The sequence below is a fragment of the Macaca fascicularis genome, chromosome 9, assembly GCF_037993035.2.
Source record: "Macaca fascicularis isolate 582-1 chromosome 9, T2T-MFA8v1.1".
Classification (NCBI taxonomy): Eukaryota; Metazoa; Chordata; class Mammalia; order Primates; family Cercopithecidae; genus Macaca; species Macaca fascicularis.
In genome coordinates this window covers 100,748,076-100,767,659 of record NC_088383.1, presented here as the reverse complement: position 1 = coordinate 100,767,659, position 19,584 = coordinate 100,748,076, and the positions used below count along the sequence as shown (strand labels likewise).

General features: G+C 36.4%; 1 protein-coding gene across 22 annotated transcripts in view; it reads right to left on the bottom strand.

The window, feature by feature from the left end:
• The window catches only part of BTAF1 (B-TFIID TATA-box binding protein associated factor 1), a 107,041-nt gene that overhangs the window by 43,185 nt on the left and 44,272 nt on the right, over window positions 1-19,584 (bottom strand). For 16 of the 22 annotated variants that reach the window (XR_012417946.1, XM_074002188.1, XM_045361191.3 and 13 more), the window contains 5 exons: window positions 6,591-6,695; window positions 5,358-5,507; window positions 4,919-5,061; window positions 4,382-4,556; window positions 2,402-2,605 (listed from right to left, as the gene is read on the bottom strand). Coding sequence is in view for 21 of the 22 variants with exons in the window: in XM_074002188.1 (XP_073858289.1) it covers window positions 2,402-2,605; window positions 4,382-4,556; window positions 4,919-5,061; window positions 5,358-5,507; window positions 6,591-6,695 (777 nt within the window). In the remaining variant the exon portion in view is untranslated. Of the gene's footprint in view, window positions 1-2,401; window positions 2,606-3,354; window positions 3,587-4,381; window positions 4,557-4,918; window positions 5,062-5,357; window positions 5,508-6,590; window positions 6,696-19,584 lie in introns of those variants that run through there. The other 6 variants (XM_074002195.1, XM_074002194.1, XM_074002196.1 and 3 more) reach the window with 2 other exon arrangements.

Below are 19,584 nucleotides of genomic sequence, written 5' to 3'. Positions count from 1 at the left end.
TGCTTGTCTTCTAGCCCAAGTCAAAACAACTGAAGAGTAAAAGATCTGAATAAGCAAATCTTAAAGGGGCCATTTGATGAGCTTAAAAAATAAAAGTTCCCAGAAATAGTAGGCAGGGAACCCAGACTCAAGAAAATTTGAGATTTAATTCCAGACAGGCAAAAAATAAGGAGAGGAGGCAAAAAGGAAAACTTACAGAATAACAACAATCAGGAAAATAACGTTATAAAAGAAGAGAACCCGGGGGGAAAAAACAGCAATTTTAGCTTTCTCTCACAGGTGAGAGCAAAAAAATTCAACTATATTATTCATCTAGAAATGGGGATAAAAAATGAAGATTACTATTTTCATGGGGACCAACATAAATGAAGTGGCTCAACTTCTGATCCTATACCTAAAAAAGGAAGAACTCATATATACTACACCTAACCTCATGCACTTACTAAGCACAAAGCTGCTGTAATGAAGCACGGATGCTGGCATAAGGAAAGACAAACAGACTGAACAAATGGAGCCCAGATACACAGCCATACTTTATAACTTCAGTTGGTTTTTGACAAAGGCGCCAAAACAATCACCAGTAGTGAAAGGAAAGTATTTTCAATAAATAATGTTGGAAAAATTAGATATCTATAAGAAAAACAAATCTCAACCTCTACTCCATACTATACACAAACATTAATTCCAAATGAATGATAAATCATAAAAATTAAATGACAAAACTTTAAAAGAAAACATATCTGAATACCTTTGCCACTTGGAGAGTAAAAAAAAAAGATTACTTAAGTCACAGAACATAGTAGCCATGAAAGAAAACAACTGATAGAATTCACCAAAATTTAAAATATCTGCTCATCCAAAGACAGCACTGAGAATCAAAAAGCAAGCCACTCACTGCCAGAAAAATATTTAGAAAGCATCTATTTGACAAAGGATTGGAATCCAGGATACATAAAGAACTCCCACGACTCAATAACAAACAACAACCTAATTCAAAGTAGACAATATTTTGAAAAAGATACTTCAGAAAGGAAAAATATACAAATGACCAACAAAAAATTAAAAAGTATTCAACATATTAGTCATCAAGGAAATGGAAATTAAAACCACAATAACACTATCACACAATCACTAAAAGTGAAAGGACTGACCACATCAAATACTGATGATGTGGAGTAACCAGAACTCTCACATATTGATGGTCAGAGGGTAAAATGATACAATCTCTTTGGGGAACAGTCCATAGTTTTTTCTAAAACTAAACCTACAACTACCTTATGATTTAGCAATTCCACTCCTATATATTTACCTAAGAAAAATGAAAGCGGATGTCCACAAAGACTTGTAGAAGAATGTTTATAGCGACTTTGTTCACAACAGACAAAAAGTGGTAATAGCCCAAGTGTCCATAAACAGGAAAATGGCTTAAACTAGTTGTGGTATAATAATACAATGAATAAAACTCAAGCAATAAAAAAAGAATAAGTTATTGATATATATATAACACAGATTAGTTTCAAAAACACCATTCTAAGAAAAATCCTTACACCAAAGAGCACAGTGTATGACTCAATTTACATGAAATTCTAGAACAGGCAAAAGTAATGTATCTTTGTGGGGGGAATGAGAATAATGGTTACTTGGTGGCAGGGCGAGGCAGAGATTACTGGGAAGTGGTGATGGTAATGTTCTGTATCTTGACAGGGGTTCAGGTTTCATAGGTATATGCATCCGTCAAAATTCACCAAATGGTCCACCTAAGATTTGTGTGCTTTAGCACATAAATTCTGCCTCAAAATAGCAAAAAATCATAAACAAATACTGAATTTTAGTTAATTATATAAAATGCTGAAGTATAATGATATCTGAAACTTACTTAGAAATGCATTAAAAAAAAAACTGCCCTGGATAGATTCATGGTTGGATAGAGGGGTAGGTAGGTGAATACATATGTGATAAAGTAAATCTGGTAAAATGTTAACTATAAAATCTAGCTGTTAAGTATGCGTGTTATGTAATTTCATCACTTTTTCTATATGTTTGAATATTTTCATTATAGGCTGAGAGCAGGAAGTAGTACTCAGGAACTTGTAGAAGCAGTTTTTTCTATACTCTGCAGTGTTAAACAAAACTGAAATGACAAAATATAATAGCTTTTTCTAATAAAGGTGCATTGATTTATCAGAATTTTAGTTTTTAAAAAAAAAATCCTCCATTATTCTCTTATCTCAAGAAAAGCCTATACAATGAAATATCTTTTCTAAAGGGTAGAGTTGACAGGCTATCAAGCCACATATAGACTCAACAAATTAATGTGTTTTTGTGATAAACATGTCATGACAAATTTCTAACCTATATTTCATGTTCTATCTATAATTAAGAAAGTTATTTCTTTACTCACCAAGTCACTAGCTTGATCTATTGTTAAAACATTGTTGTTTACTCTGTTACCAACTTCAATATGTACATCAGCTAATGATGATATAAGTTGTTTACATTCATTCTGCATTCGCGTGAATGGAACGGCAATTTCGTCATAATATAAATGTTCTGAAAGGATATCAAGTAAACGTGGCTGCACAGCTAAGGTAACAGCTTTACACTCCTAAAATACAACAGACAACAAATAGGGCAACTATATGAACATTAACTTTACAGATACAGAAATCATCATTTGCAGACTACCAAGTTCTAAATTCTTTCTTATATTGAATCTATAATCTGTTACTTCTCCAAACAACAGTTAGTTGCACAGAAAAAAGGGTATTACACCCAAATTATTGTAAAATGTTAACATGAATGACTACAGAACATGCATATGGAACTATTACAATTTCATTCTCTACCTATCCAAAGTTTACGTGTATATATATCACAGATTTTAAAGTATATTACTGTAAAAAAAAAAAAAATCAGTCAGAAAAGAACATCTATCATGCACTAATTAAAAATGTTATTTAAGGCCGGGCGCGGTGGCTCAAGCCTGTAATCCCAGCACTTTGGGAGGCCGAGACGGGTGGATCACGAGGTCAGGAGATCGAGACCATCCTGGCTAACACGGTGAAACCCCATCTCTACTAAAAAATACAAAAAACTAGCCGGGCGAGGTGGCGGGCGCCTGTAGTCCCAGCTACTCAGGAGGCTGAGGCAGGAGAATGGCGTAAACCCGGGAGGTGGAGCTTGCAGTGAGCTGAGATCCGGCCACTGCACCCCAGCCTGGGTGACAGAGCAAGACTCCGTCTCAAAAAAAAAAAAAAAAAAATGTTATTTAAAAACTCATTATTGGATAACAGTGAACCCTAAGCTTCACATGCCATACTGTAAAAGTGGATACAAAATTTAAAAGCTACTTACCTGCCCCCAAATTTAACCAACCCTTCCCACTCTCTCTGGTTGTTTTCTGCCCCAAACCGAGGGGAAATGGCCTCAGTGGTGAGCCATGAGGGGTTCTGTGGGATCTGGGTGATCAGCCTGGGCGATCAGCCTGGGCTTCACAGAGTAAGTCCATGAAGCTCTGTGAGTGTCCAGAAACCGAACTGTCAACACTTGCTGCTGAGTCTGAGAGGCACAAAAACATAGCATCACTGCCTCTCCAGCACACCAACTCCTGCCTAAAAACAGATGAGCTTTGCTTCTTTCCAGAGGCCAAGCAGGGGTGTCAGTTGCAATGGAGCATGGCTCAATTACTTTTAGACATAGCTTTGACAAACTGCTAAGAGGCAGTAACGAGTAACTCTCACAGCAAGTGCAGACAGTTAAATTTCCAGAATTCCAGTCAACGGAATAAACAAAGCCAGTAGAAAGTTTCTTTGATTTACAGAAGTATGTCTTATACAAAATCACACTCTCCCTAGAAGTTAAAAGTTAAAGAGGCTGGAAGGGAATGGTTTATTTGGAAACATGAAGATTTTGGTTTAAATACAGAGATGTTATTCTTCCTGTGACCAAAAATTCTGCCTTTGCTACTACTCACACAAATAGATCTCTAATACTCAAAGCCTCATTCTTTGTAGTTTTCAGTGATACCTGAGAGATATACAGAGGAATGGATGACCAATAGTTTCTGGACTACCTTCACATATACACGGTTTTTAATAGGGACATTTCTTAACAGACTGTACAGTCAAGAGCAAATATTAAGTATGAGCATAACTAGTAGTTGGAGGTGTGAGTAGGGGTTCTAAGACAGAAGTCCAGAGTTAAAAGTAAATGGGAGAGAAATAATGTTCAATATAATTTGGACACTTTTCTATAACTCTTGGATTTTTATACATTGAAAATTGGCACTTTTCTGTTGTAAATTATAATGTAAATAAGCCTAACAGCTAATGGAAATTGCTTTACTTAATTTGTCTTTCTTACTTTTGGGGCAAAATCTTACCTTTTGTAAAGCAGCCCATTCACAGATTACCAAAGCTACACTAATCCTTTGTAAAGCAGACTTGGAGTTCAAATGGAAGAGTAGTAACTGGCCCAGGGATTCAGCAGGTTTAATTTCTTGAGTTACCACATTTACACCTGGATCACAAATACAGCAACAAAGTGCTCCCAACAACCTAAGAGGGAGAAAAAGGAAGTTACTATAAGAAATTACTTGAAGTAAAGTTTCCCCATACTTTGAGAAATTACTTCAATTTCCTATAATTACTTGAAGTAAAATTTGGCTTTCTGAACCCATAACTTTTCCCACAGAAGATATAATGACTATCTTGTCTTCATAAGAAGATAAAAATCCTATTTTTAAAGCTTCAAAATAATTAGAAGTATTTACTTACTCTAATTTTTCCTTAGGCTATAATTAGTGTGATGAAGAAAGGAAGGATTGATGGAGACAGCAGAGGAATGTTTTGTTGGTTAAATAACCTCTGAAGGCCAGACTTGTAAATGTATGACTACCTGGCACTTAATGTACACTCACTTGGCTGCCATCATTCTGGCCCGCATAACCACAAAATCCCTGGTGGCCGGGTCTTCCATGATGGTTTCGGCCCCTGCAATATACTCCTGAAGTACTTCTTTACTCTGGCTTTGGCCTTGGCGCACCTTACCACCTGTTTTTTCCTACAGAAGGAGGGGAAAAAAGAAAAACAATAAAGATTAATCATTAAAACTAAATAGGCAACAATAAAAATATGATCTTTTTAAAATAATCCCAGTAAAATACAGTTCTTTTCACAAAGTTTTAATGGATAAACATTACTATTCATTTTGTCAGGGTCCTAATAAAATAATGGTTTCTCCTTACTTATGTTAATTAAATCACACTTACAATAAGGCAATACAGATTTTTTAATACGGTTACTGTATTAATAATTAGATGATGAACACACAAATACATTATGTGCTTCTACACTTACCTTGGCTCTAGCTTTTACTTCTAGCAACATATTTAAATCGATAGGTAAATGAGAAGGCTGCATCATCAAGCAAAGCCAAGCACCCATCCATGGGCAAGCAGCTGCTACCACATACTGAACTGAAGCCTTACTCAACAGTTCCATCCAAACCTGCAGGGTAAAACGGGGACATGAAAGTGAATTTTTTCTAAAAAAATTATTAAACTCTAACACTTATCTTTAGGAATACTGAGGTTTTTTAAAGTAGGAAATAGCACAGAGATTTAGAAATTCAATATAGAGGCTTATTTTTGAAATATAGTACTGTTTTCTAATAGGTTTGTACACTAAAAAAAAAAGGAATGCAAAGGAAAGTTTTTTTAAAAAAAGAACATAATTCTCTTTTTTAAAAAAAACATGCCCATAAAAGTACTATAGAATTGTCAAAATCTCAGTAAGTCACTGAAATAAATCCTTTGCATATATCATAGGACTCAATATTAATGCAGTCCTATATCCAACACACACTTAAAAATAGCTCCTAATATTCTCTGCTAAACTCAGAGGTGGTAATAACCTAGTATAAATTTAAAACAGTGTAAGTCTTGATTCATGATCTTACTTAATAAGGATAAGGTACCTTTCCTGATGCCTAACATTTAATGGGCTAGGACTAGCCTATGGAAAGACCACCACTGTTAATCCAAGGTTGTTAACAATGAGTCACTTTAGAGGCCAACAAGTCAAGAGTAATTTAACAGATTATAAAGGTACAAAAGTACCATTTCCCCCCATAAATGCTATTAAATATATCAAATGGCTCCTCCTTTAATGATTCTAACACATACATTCACTCTTTCTAAGTAGGGAAAAAAGTACAAGTTTCAACAATAATTAGACTCGTATTACCAATAGATCCCAAAAGGTACTTTGCAGAATCTATAAGCATGCTGATAAACAACAAGATGAGGGCCAGAAAAAAGCAATCTTTTCCTCATTTCATTTTCTGTATTGAGGCTATCAGAAAGTGCTTAAAACACATATGTAAGTCAGATAATAGGAGGAAGAAGCATGGCCAATCAAAACTATTACATGCTACATGTAAGAAGCCTAGTTCTCTGTCTCATCTTGCGGATCTCTAGACTTTTCAAATCTCCAAGAGATATAAATGATCAACAGAACAGCGATTATGAAAAATTTTAAAAACTTACAAAAGTTACCAGGAAAAGGAATACAAACACATTTGCTGTGTACCTTGTGAATAAGGTCCAGAATTTCCTGACTGCTTTCCAAAACACAGAACTGAAAAATGTGTCGGAGCATATCAGGCAGTATAGGTATAAGCCAAGACGAAGAGTTCTGAAAACAAAAACAGAATTAAAAGCTGTAGCACATAATTCTTGGATGTTAGCTTACCTGAAGAATTGTATGTCAAATAACAGAAGTACTACCATGAAAAGATTGCATGGTTTCATTAAAAAGGCTAAACAAGTGATAAACTTTGACAAGATTTTGAGGCAACAAACACCTTATTTACTATACCAATGGTCTGAAGAAATAACAGCATATAATCACTGAGAAGCTGGAAAAAGTCTGATTATCATTAATAACAATTTTGCCTCAAAGTTGAAATCATCCTCCATATGGAACCATCCTCTAACCAGCAACATCTCTCTGGTTATATCATACATCACTGCTTTGTCAAGAAAATCTGTAAAATACTCAGGTTACTGCTGTTGTGCCAGATGATCAGAGTTTAAGTTCTATGTGCTCACCAATAATCCAAGTAATGAATTATACTATAATATCCAACCCAGAAACTTCTACTTGGAGTTCACTACAAAATTAAGGTAAAAGTTCTTCATCTATTTTGGGTCAGGGACCCTTTAAAACTCTGATGAAAACTATGCACACTGTGTTATCAGAAAAACATATAATTACAAACAATATTTTCCTTCCAAGGTTCAGGGAATCTCCTAAAGCCTGGGTTAAGAACCTCAATTTAAGGAATTTCCTAACAATTCAAAGGCCCACCCAAATCAAGCAACCAAATAGTGCTTAACCAAGTATCTAATGTGTGTCTAGAATTCCCAGAATAAGGAATTCCAAACTGTCTATTGCTATTCAAACAATTATAAGCTCACTGGATAAAAAATGTCCATCAGAGAAATTCTACTAACTAGCTCAAAGTACCTATCAGTATCCTGCCCTCCACATGACTTTTTTAAAGAATTAAATACAGTGTCTCTATGAGAAATTTGGAAATTTTAACTGAAATTGCAGAAATCCACACGTTCTAGGGATAATAAATGCTTTTTAACTTAGAAAGCTACCTATAATTTGTAGCCAATGGAAAACTAATGACAAAGGTAGGACCAGGGTTTTATGTTCGCAACATGGTTTGAAACAAGTTTTAAAAAGGCCACATGACTCCTCAAAGAGGTAAAAACAGAACTGCCATTTGACCTAGCAATCTCTTTACTGGGCATATAGCCAAAGGAATATAAATCATTCTATCATAAAGACACATGCATGAATATGTTCACTGCAACACTACAAGAGCAAAGATCTGGAATCAACCTAAATGTCCATCAACAGTAGTCTGGATAAAGAAAATGTGGTACACACACACCATAGAATACTATGCAGCCTTAAAAAAGAACAAGATCATGTTCTTTGCAGGAACATGGATGGAGCAGGAGGCCATTATCCTTAGCAAACTAACACAAGAACAGAGAAGTACATGTTCTCACTTTAAGTGGGAGCTAGCTGATGAGAACACATGGACACAAAGAGAGGAACAAAAGACACTGGGGTCTACTTGAGGGTGGGAAGGAGGAAAGGATCAGAAAAAATAACTGTTGGTTATTAAGCTTAGTACCTAGGTGGCAAAATAATCTTACAACAAACCCCCATGACATAAGTTTACCTATATAACAAACCCGTACATGTACCCATGAACCTAAAATGAAAGTTAAAAAAAAAACAAGCCATAAGTCATCAACTGGAGGACCATTCTCACTACTTCGCTATGTCTTAACTCTACTTTCATTGAAAGGGAAAGGGAAGCTGGGAAGAAAAAAGTTCTTCTTTTCTCATTGGAGGGAATTAGGGACAATCTTAACAGAATGAGGAAAGCTATAATAGCAATAAGCAAATAATTTGGTGTTACTCTTCCATAATGTCTCTTAATTTCTGATTTTCCCCCCAACATATTTACCAACTCTCTTCCCTGACCCTCAACCCCAACAATGGCAATCCAAGCAGTTGCCTGTAGGTTCCCAAAAGTCACATCTATACAGGAAGATTTTCCCCCTATATTTATGACCAATACATGTGATATAAACTGTAGTTGTCTTCTCAGGCTACAAACATCGTTACTCTACTAAATTCTACTTTACAATTATTGAAAACAACTAGAGAAGGAAAGGATACAAGGGTAGAACACAGGATTTTTAGGGCAGTTAAACTATTCTGTGTGATATTGTAATTGTGGATACATGACATCATGTTTGTCAAGCCAATAGAATGTATACTACTGAGGGTGAACCCTAATGTAAATTATAGACTTTGGTTGATAATAATGTGTCAATGTAGGTTCACTGATTGTAACACATTAGTACTAGTCTGGTATGGGATACTGATGGTGGGGGAGGCAGTGTTGAGGATGAGGGATGGGATATATGGAAACTGTACTTTTCTCTTCAATTTTGCTCTGAAACTAAACTGCTCTGAAAAATAAAGTCTAGGCAAATAAGTACATGCAAAGATGGCCCACATCGTATGTTGCCAGGAACATACAAATTAAAACAACGATGAGATACCACTTTATACCTGTTAGCATGGCCAAAATCCAGAACACTGACAACAAATGCTGGCCAGGATATGAATCAACAGGAACTCTCACTCATCGCTGGTAGGAATTGCAATCCTACCAATGGGGCAGCTATTTTGGAAGGTTCTCACAAAAATTAAAAATACTCTTAACATCCAGCAATTGTGCTTCCTGATATTACCCAAAGGAGGCAAAAAAGTCCACACAAAAACCTGCACAAGATGTTTATAGCAGCTTTATTCACAACTGCCAAAACTTGGAAGCAAGCAAGATGTCTTCAGTAGGTCAATGGATAAACAAACTGGTACAACCAGACAACGGAGTATTATTCACTAAAAAGAAAAGGAACGATCAAGTCATGAAAAGACACAGAGAAATCTTAAATGCATATTACTAAGTGAAAGAAGTCAATATGAAAAGGCTCCATATCGTATGATTTCAACTACATGACATTCTGGAAAAGGCAAAACTATGGAAATGGTATTTCTTCCTCTGATCTGCCTTCCTGAGACTCAGAATAAGGAGAGTTGATGACAAACAGAAATAGGACTCATGGATGTTTCACTGTACCTGAAAATGAAGGTAAAACTTCTAACCATCTATACCCCCCTTCCATGTTGCCCTCCACCAAACCAACTTCCTGTCACTTACTAATTTAGTGCCATCCTGCTCTCTTCTGCCTCCAGAGTTATACATACTATTCCTTCCTCTGACTCTTACCCTTATTTTCCCCTGGCTAAATTCCACTTACCCTTCGGGTTTCAGCTTAAACTTCACTTCTAACTTGATGCCTTCCCTGTCCATCACCCATCTCACTTAGGATCCAATAGTGTCTTCTACCTCCCATATCAGACAGTTACCTTATTAAGTTATTCTTGTTTAGTTATCTGTCTTCTCCTGTCTGTCTAGTTTCCTATTTTAAGCACTACAGGAGAGCAAAGGCCTTGCCTCTTACCACTGTCTAGAAAATTGTTCAAGCACACAGCAGGCACTTAAATAGTTGCTGAAATCCATCCTGGCCACTGGAAATGATCCAAAGTCGTATAACATAAGAAATGTTTTCTCAGCATTTTGTACAGGGTCTTAAAAAGAAACACGTATTTGATCTTCGTCCCCAGCTCCTGGCACAGAGCTCCTAAAACCCAAAGAACTTCCTGAGTGATAGGGATTATTCATAATAACCGTAATTCAGTTTGCGCTAATGAAATGACTCTTGGTAGGCCCCAAGATAGCTTCAGAATGGGGGCTGGTTGCCAGAGGAACTAACTATGTGATTAGAGGGCTAGAACTTTCAGCCTGCCTTCTGCTCCCCACCTCCAGAGCTGGAGGGGTTGGAGATTAAGTTAATCACCTCACTAATGGTTAATAATTCAATCAATCAGGACTACATAATAGAGTCTCCATAAAACCCCTAAATTTATGGGTTTATGGGTTGGTGAGTGCACAGAGGTGCTGAGGGTGGCGTGCCTAAAGAAGGCATGGAAGCTCCAAGCACCTCATCCCCATACCTTGCCTTGTGTATCTCCTTCCATCTGGCTGTTCCTAAGTTGTGTCCTTTACAGTAAACTGGCAATTGTAATTATCAGTTTAACAGCCTTTCTGAGTTCTGTGAAGCATTCTAACAAGTTATCAAACCTGAGGACAGGGTCAGGAGAATCCAGTTTACAGATAGTAGATAAGAAGTATGGAAGACCCAACACTTGCAACTGGTTATCTGTTGTGTGACTGAGCCCTCTAACTTGTAGGAGCTGACACTAATTCCAGGTAGACTGTCAGAACTGAACTGAATTGTATGATACCCAGCTGGCATCCAGGGAGTTGGATAATTGGTTGGTGTAAGGAAGAAAACCCGCAGATTTGGTGTCAGGAATGTTGTATTGTAAAAATGGCTCAGCAACAGATCCCTAACTGGCAGATTTGGCATGTCAGGTGGGATAAGATCTTGTCTGTACCCTTTTGTTATGATCCCACTTTTATCTTCCCACAAAATGGGTACACTCAGAAAAAAAAGGAGCAATCTGAGCATTACCACAAACACCTGATTCTTGCCTGCAGGCCAATTCATCATGTCTACCAGCATATCAAATGTTCTCAGACTGCAGGGAAGATTATCAGGAGAGAACCTATAACTTGGTGATGAATCACACTGAGTTCTTTCACTAATTTTACTAATTTGCTCTGAAACCCTATTTTGATCCACAGCCAAAGGAAAAGAAAATTTCCATATTTAGACAGTTTATAATACCTTGTTCTATTCATTTCTCCAACCAACATTTATTGAAGATCAGCTAAATATTTCAACTTTGCTCTCTCCTTTTCATATTTTTATAAAATCTGGCAATACCCAATTATGCTAGCATTCTCTAAGGCCAAAGTCTTAGTTCAGGCCCTTTGTTTCCTACTTATTTGTGTATGTTAAATTTTCTAACATTCTAAACTATGCTTCAGATTCCAACCCAATCTCACATATATCTTCATGTAATAACTAAACTTGCCCTTCAAACAAAAGTTAATTTACTGGTAACTGAAATTTTGGAATGACTCACAAAGTGACTGAGATGCAATGGAACGGAAAAGTTGACCCAGTCAGTAAAGAAGGCAAAATAGGAGATTCATGTCTAGGAGTTTGTCTGGCAACAACAGTTACCAGTTATCAACACTAGTTAATCTGGATATTTCAGTAGTTCACTGATAGATATATATATTAATAGGTATACTCAGCACATACAAACACACTGGCCAAAGAGACAATATAGAAAGGACAAATGGTAAAGTCGTTCACTTTGATTACCAAGCTGCTAGTTTAGCAAAAAAAGTTAAACCTTGATTATAAATCATTATGAAATAAAACTAGTTCTTTTTGTTTGTTTTTGAGACAGAGTTTCACTCTGTCACCTAGGCTGGAGTGCAGTGGCGTGATCTCTTGGCTCATTGCAACCTCTCCCTCCCAGGTTCAAGCGATTCTCCTGTCTCAGCCTCCCAAATAGCTGGGATTACAGGCACCCACAACTCTCGGTTAATTTTTGTATTTTTAGTAGAGACAGGGTTTCATCATGTTGGCCAGGCTGGTCTCAAACTCCTGACCTCAAGTGATCTGCCTGCACTGTTCTCCCAAAATACTGGGATTACAGGAGTGAGCCACTGTGCCCGGCCATGCTTTTTCTTAAGAGCTCCTATTTCATGCTCCCCAGGAAGCCAAGCTTGCCAATTCTTTCACATGTTAACATCACAGAAGACGGCACACAGATTAAACAATGTATTTTCACAAATGCTATGGTATGCCACAGGGAAGTATAAAGGAAATAACATTTCAGAGACAACTGTATTAACTGTGGTTCTATTTAAGGACATTTTAGAGATGTGCATGCCAGCACACATACTTAATAATGGATACCTTTTAAAAATAAGGACATCTCCCTTATAAAATCTACTGATTTTACAAAGCAAAACAAAACCAAAAAATTACTAAAGATAACCAGGATAATTTCAAGGAAACAGAAGCATCAATCTTTACAAGGCAGTGATACACTGAGCTATAGCCAAGTCTGATCTTGAAAAGTTACTTTAGAATTACTGAGGTATAGCTTGAGAAGTTAGAAACTGAAACCAGGAAACAGCTACTAGTAATTCAGGTGAGTTTTCTTTTCTCACTTTGTAGTTAAAACAACTCCACATTCAGAAGTGGGAAAGAAATTAGACACATAATTATTTTGTCCCCATATAAAATGTAGTAAAAGCTGAACACCAGAATAAGATCTGAAACTGAAGTGAGCTGTTTATATGAACTTGGGAAAGTTTCTTAATCTTTGATTATCAGTTCTCTCATCTGCAAAACAGGAATGACAGTAGCCACCTCATGTAAACTGCTTAGCACAGTTCCTATCATAAAGTAAGCCCTCAATAGTTTATATTATTACCACAATTAAACATCATTCCTATACCCCAGAATAAGAATGCTCAGAATGGAAATACTAATTATTGTTTTAGTATCTGTACTATTATTTACACTTGTATAGCATTAACATTTTCAAAGCACTTTCATATACATTATCTCACTTGATCCATGTAACTCTGAGAGAGGCTAGAGATAATCACCAGAGAGGGTTAGATAAATCTGACCAAGGTCATAAATTAGCAAATGATAGAGCCAAGGTTAGAACTCAGATCCTGTCTATTTAAGGGATCTTTTCATTATACCACTGAAGGGGTTAACAACAGTGATAAAAAGCTCTATTTAACTGCTCTTTATATAATGATTGCTTCCATAAAGGATTGCTGACTAATTAGGAATACTTAACACCACCAAGAAATCAAAGGCAAGGAAGCAGCTCAGAAAAAGGAACACAAATTAAAAGTGAGAGTAGATTTTTATTACCACGACAGGTCAATGATCTTTCATCCAAATTCCCTGGAGCCAGATGTGTTTTGAAACTCAGAAATTTTTCAAATTTTAGAATAATGAATTATATACAGTGTATATTATATAGTATCTACAATAGAATACCGGCAGCACCTAAATAAAATATATTAATATTTCTGCAGCAAAATGTGTGAATAGGCACATTAAGTGGGATAAAGACTAAGCAGTTTCTCTTCAGAATGGTCAGGTTTTGCCACCAAATTAGTAGTTTTATAAATTGACCCAACTCACAAAAAGCTTTGGCTTTCAAAGTTGCAGGAAAGGAATAATGGAACTGCACTACAAAAAGAGTTTGCACACAGCTATAAATCAATAAGTAACTTTCAGGCAATTTGTGGAGAGGAATACAGTAACAGATAAAAGCATCAGAGATGGTTTATTCGTACAGCTTTTCAGAAAGCAAATAATGTTGCTGGGAATCACAAGATTAACAATAAAAATTAAATGAGTTTTCACTGCATAATAATGACTTTAAACAATGATTTAGATAAAACGACTTATAGAAGTTGGAGATGCTTTGTGGCACTAAAGATTTGATCTGTCTCATGAAAGAAAAGGTACAGGGAGGAAGAAAGGGAGCTAAAATTTAGGAAGGTGAGAGTGCGAGGGAGGGGGGGTAGGGGAGCAGGGGACAAGGAGCCATGTCCAAAGATACTTTGATCAAATGAACATGATTACACTTAGGATACAGGAGTGGATTTAGAAAATGTCCTTGACTCCAGAGTACATATTAGGAAATATTAGGGTGAAATGTTGACCAGAGCCAAGTATCAGAAGACCAAGAAAGACAGGAATTTAATCCTAGTATAGTGTTAGGCAATTACAAATTACTAACCAGTTTGTGAGTAACTGAGGCTATCGTCCCCCAAATCCTTCTGAAACTTAAAATTCTTTCCTTTTAGAAATACTATGACTGTGCAGAAACGAAAATTCCAAACTTTGAAGGAGCATACTGGAGAAAGGATGATAATTTTTATGAATACATAGAAGGGAGAAGTAGGTAAATTAGAAGATAGGATTATAACTTAATTTTTTTATTACAAAAACTTGAAACAAGACAAAATTATAAGAAATGTCAATTACGGATTGTGTAAACATAAATGAATGTTGTTTCATAAAATTCCCTGCACTTTTCTCTATTAAAAAAAAAATCCCAAAATTTAAAAGAAGGAAATAGATGGTAGTATTAAGAAAAGCTTCCTAAAAGGTTTGGCTTTGGGCTGGGCACGGTGGCTCATGCCTGTAATCCCAGCACTTTGGGAGGCCGATGCAGGTGGATCACCAGAGGTCAGGAGTTTAAGACTAGCCTGACCAATATGGCGAAACCCCGTCTCTACTAAAAACACAAAAATTAGCTGGGCATGGTGGCACATGCCTGTAATCCCAGCTACTCAGGAGGCTGAGGAAGGAGGATCACTTGAACCTGGGAGGTGGAGGTTGCAGTGAACCAAGATCATGCCATTGCACTCCAACCTGGGCGACAAGAGCAAAACTCCATCTCAAAAAAAAAAAAGAGAAAAAGAAAAAAAAAGTTTGGCTTTATACAATTATTTGAAAAAACAGAACGAAATAGCCAACAAAAATAGTAAAACATCTATGTGGGGACCAAAATCAGAGCCTGCTAAGAATGAGTGATTAGTGCTATAGCCATAGTCTTTGGTGGTGAAGATAATAAACAGCAAGGATCAGGGCAGTGACAAAGCACAAAATCTGGAAGTATCAATATTAAGTTTCGTAGACAGCATCTCTTTCAGTAAAGAGATACGCTGAAGATAAAGGTTAGACACAAGTGAAATTTCATGAATGATGCCATCAAAAAGTTATGAAAAATAAGCAAAAAAGAAGCTAAAGGCATAGATAACCAACACAAAAGGATACAGGAAACACAATAAACATTAAGACTCCAACAAAAAAGGACCACAAACATGTCAGAATAACTGGAAGAAAAATATGGAAGTAGAATGTATTTAAAAGGCTAAAGGGAACAGACTAGAAAAGCACTTTTGTTCAAAACACATTCTGTACACTTGTCTAATTTGAAATTGACATATTCAGTAAAATGTCTGTGAAAGTACATATCAAAGATACTAGATATGAATCAAAGAGAAGTGAGGGAATTTTTTTTAACCACATCGTCTAATCTTCCTGACCTTTCAGCTTAGTTTATCTTTTAATGCTGCTCTCTGACACCTCTCACATACTGGTCTTCTGTTATTTAACTCTTTGCAGAGGTTATTAAACTTACCATGTAATAGTCTTACAGCAACCATATTGTAAACTTTTCCAAGGTAAGAAACATGTAGGATGATATGGTTTGGCTCTGTGTCCCCATCCAAGTCTCATCTTGTAGCTCCCATAATTCCCATGTGTTGTTGCAGCAACCCAGTGGGAGATAAGGGAACCATGGGGTGGGTCTTTCCTGTGCTGTTCTCATGATAGTGAATAATTCTTACAAGATCTGACGATTTTAAAAACGGGAGTTTCCCTGCACAAGCTCTCTCTTTGCCTGCTGCCATCCACATGGATGTGACTTGTTCCTCCTTGCCTTCCACCAAGATTGTGAGGCTTCCCCAACCATGTGGAACTAAGTCCAATTAAGCCTTTCTTTTGCAAATTGCCCAGCCTTTATCAGCAGTGTGAAAAAAAGGCTAATACATAAGATTTCTTTGTTTTATTTCCCAGAAAACCCAACACAGAATCTTACACTAATTTACTTAATAAACATTGAGGCCCTATGCTTAAGAGGTGGCTGACATGCCACAAATTATATACAAAGACAATGGCGTTCTGGTATAGGAAATGATAAAGAATCATCATTAAATGATAAAGAAACGAAGGCTAGTACCAAAGCCTTCATTTATGAGCCAGCAAAGGCAAATTCAAAAGGGAAAAAAAAAAAAATCCCTGGACATGAAAATTAACATCAAAGAACACAGAGATGTTTTCACAACCAGGAAATTTTAAAAGCCAATACCCATAACCATTGAGGAACATAAACTTGGAAGGGGAATTTTTTTTTTTTTCTGAGACAGGGTCTCACTCTGTTACCCAGGTGTGGCAGTGGTGCAATTTCAGCTCACAGCAGCCTCTGCCTCCCAGGTTCAAGTGATTCTCGTGCCTCAGCCTCCTGAGTAGCTACGATTACAGGCACACATCACCATGCCCAGCTAATTTTGGTATTTTTAGTAGAGACAGGGTTTCACCATGTTGTCCAAGTTGGTCTCGAACTCCTGGCCTCAACTGATTGGCCCGCCTCAGTCTCCCAAAGTGCTGGGATCACAGGCCTGAGCCACCGTGCCAGGCCCAACGGTGATTTATAACAATCTTGGGATCTAATTTATAGTAAAAATTTTAGAACAAGGGAGGAGACATTACAAGATTAACAAAAGTGAGAAATCACAATTGACAGCAGAGGAGATAAAAATTAGGCAAATGCAACCGAAAAAAAACAGTTCAATTACTGCAAGCAGTGACTCATGTATCTCAATATTCCCACAGTATGCTATAATAAACAGTATAAAAACTAATAACCAACAAATAATATTGGTGACTGATTCACCAAAAAAGTTAGCTTATGTTCAATATACTTTAAAAGGATGATCTACTGTGGCAGTCATTTTAATAGTTAACTATCTTTTTGTGGCAAAAAGGATATTTCAGTTATTTGAAAATTTCATTTATACAGAACACTTTATTTTCTAGTAACGTAAAGTTGATATTACTAAATAAATAATGAAGCCACAAGTCAAAAATAGCCTGCAGGTGGCTTGATCACCTAACAAGGAATAAAGGGGCTTTAAAAAACAATATGAAACTGTATCTAAAATATACAAAGAACTCTTAAAATTCAACAATAAGAAATCAACCCAGTATTAAAATAGGCAAAAAATTATTTTTCTTTTTTTTTTTTTTAATTAGCCAGGCATGGTGGTACGTGCCTATTGTCTCAGCTACTCAGGAGGCTGAAATGGGAAGATCACTTGAGCCCATGAGTTCAGGGTTGCAATAAGCTATGATCACGCCCATGCAACAGTGTGAGATCTTATCTAAAAAATACAATAAAATAAATAAAAATAGGCAAAAGCTGAACAGATACCTCACCAAAGATGAGAGATAGATGGCGAATAAACATATGAAAAGATGCTCAACATCATGTGTCACTAGGAAACTGCAAATTAAAACAACAATGAAATACTACTACACTTATTAGAATGGCTAAAACCCAAAACACTGATAAAAAATGCTGGCCAGAATGCGAAGCAATAGGAACCCTCACTCATTGCTGGTAGAAATACAAAATGGTACAGTCACTTTGGAAGAGACTTGGCAGTTTCTTATAAAAATCAACATACTCTTACCACACAATTCAGCAGATACGCTCCTCGGTATTTACCCAAGTGAGCTGAAAACTTAATGCCTACATAAGAACCTGCACATGAATGTTTATAACAGTTTTATTCATAATTGTCAAAAACTGAAGCAATTAAGATGTCCTTAGAAGGCAAGTGAATAAACTGGTACAGACAATGCAGTATCACTCCATGATAAAAAGAAATGGGCTACCATGACATGAAAAGACATGGAGGAACCTTAATTTCATATTGCTAAGTGAAAGAAGCCAATTTGAAAAGGCAGCACACTATATGATTCCACTATGTGATATTGTGGAAAAGACAAAATTAAAGAGACAGTAAGAAAGATCAGTGGCTGCTAAGGGTTCAGGGACAGGGAAGGAAGGATGAATAGGTGGAACACAGGGGATTTGGGGGATAGCAAAACTACTCTGTATGATACTGTAATGGTGGGTACATACCATTATTGTACATGTGTAAATGTACATTATGTACAAAATGTACAGAAGAATGAATGAACCCTACTGTAAAGTGTGGACTTTAATGTATCAGTATTGGCTCATCAGTTATTTAATAAGTATACCACACTAATGCAAGATGTTAACAATAAGGGGAACTATGTGTGGGTAGTGGGAGGGATAAAAGGGTATACGGGAACTGTCTGTACTTTTCCTTCATTTTTTCTGTAAATCTAAAACTGCTATTAAAAATAAAGTCCATATATACAAAAAGAACCATATGAAGAGAAAAAATTTGGTAACTTCAAAAGGTCTACATAAAATGAATTTAAAAATTCACGAACATTTAGGCAAAAATCATAAAATTAAAGCAAAAATGAAATGAAAATTAAGAACAACCCATGCCAGCTGTCATATCAGCCCACGATGACCAACTGAGAACTAACTGTAAAACAGACTAACTAACTGTAAAACAGATCTGACAGTTGTTCTCAGAGATTTGGATTAGACAAAACCAAAATTTGGATTAGACAAAATGCAAAATAAAATTTACAGATGTTTATTTACAGAAGTTCAACACAGTATCATGCTGCACATTAAAGCAAGTCTACACAAAATGTTCCTAATTCACATGAGAATCCATGGTTAGTGAACACAAAAAAGGCACTTATTCACTACTTAGTCACTATTTTTAAAAAATGATTGGCCCAAACCGTAGTACCTCTTAACAGCATGCTAGAAAACTGAACTTCTTATTGATAGTTCCCTAAATTTAGGTATTTTGTTTGACCTATAAGGCTATTTTAAAAATGGTAATGTGAAGCCTTTTATAAACAGGGCAAGGACTCCTAAGCTCACCACAGGCTCCATTTACACACGGATATTATCTGAATGATCTCTACAGACATTTCAATGTGACTCCTGAAGTACACTATCCTTGAAAATAGCATGCTCTTAAGATTGAAAAATCTTTCAATAAAGGCAAGAGCCTGGGAATTCCACGGTAAGTCTTTAAGAGTTGTACTACAGAGCTTCAAATGCAGCCTTCTAACCTAGGCCATGGGTTCTGTCAACCACCCAACTGTCAGCCACACAGACAAAGAGCATGCAAAGACTATATAACAGGTCTCTGACAGGGAGAGACTATTCAATCAATCATTCATTCAACAAACATTTACTCAGG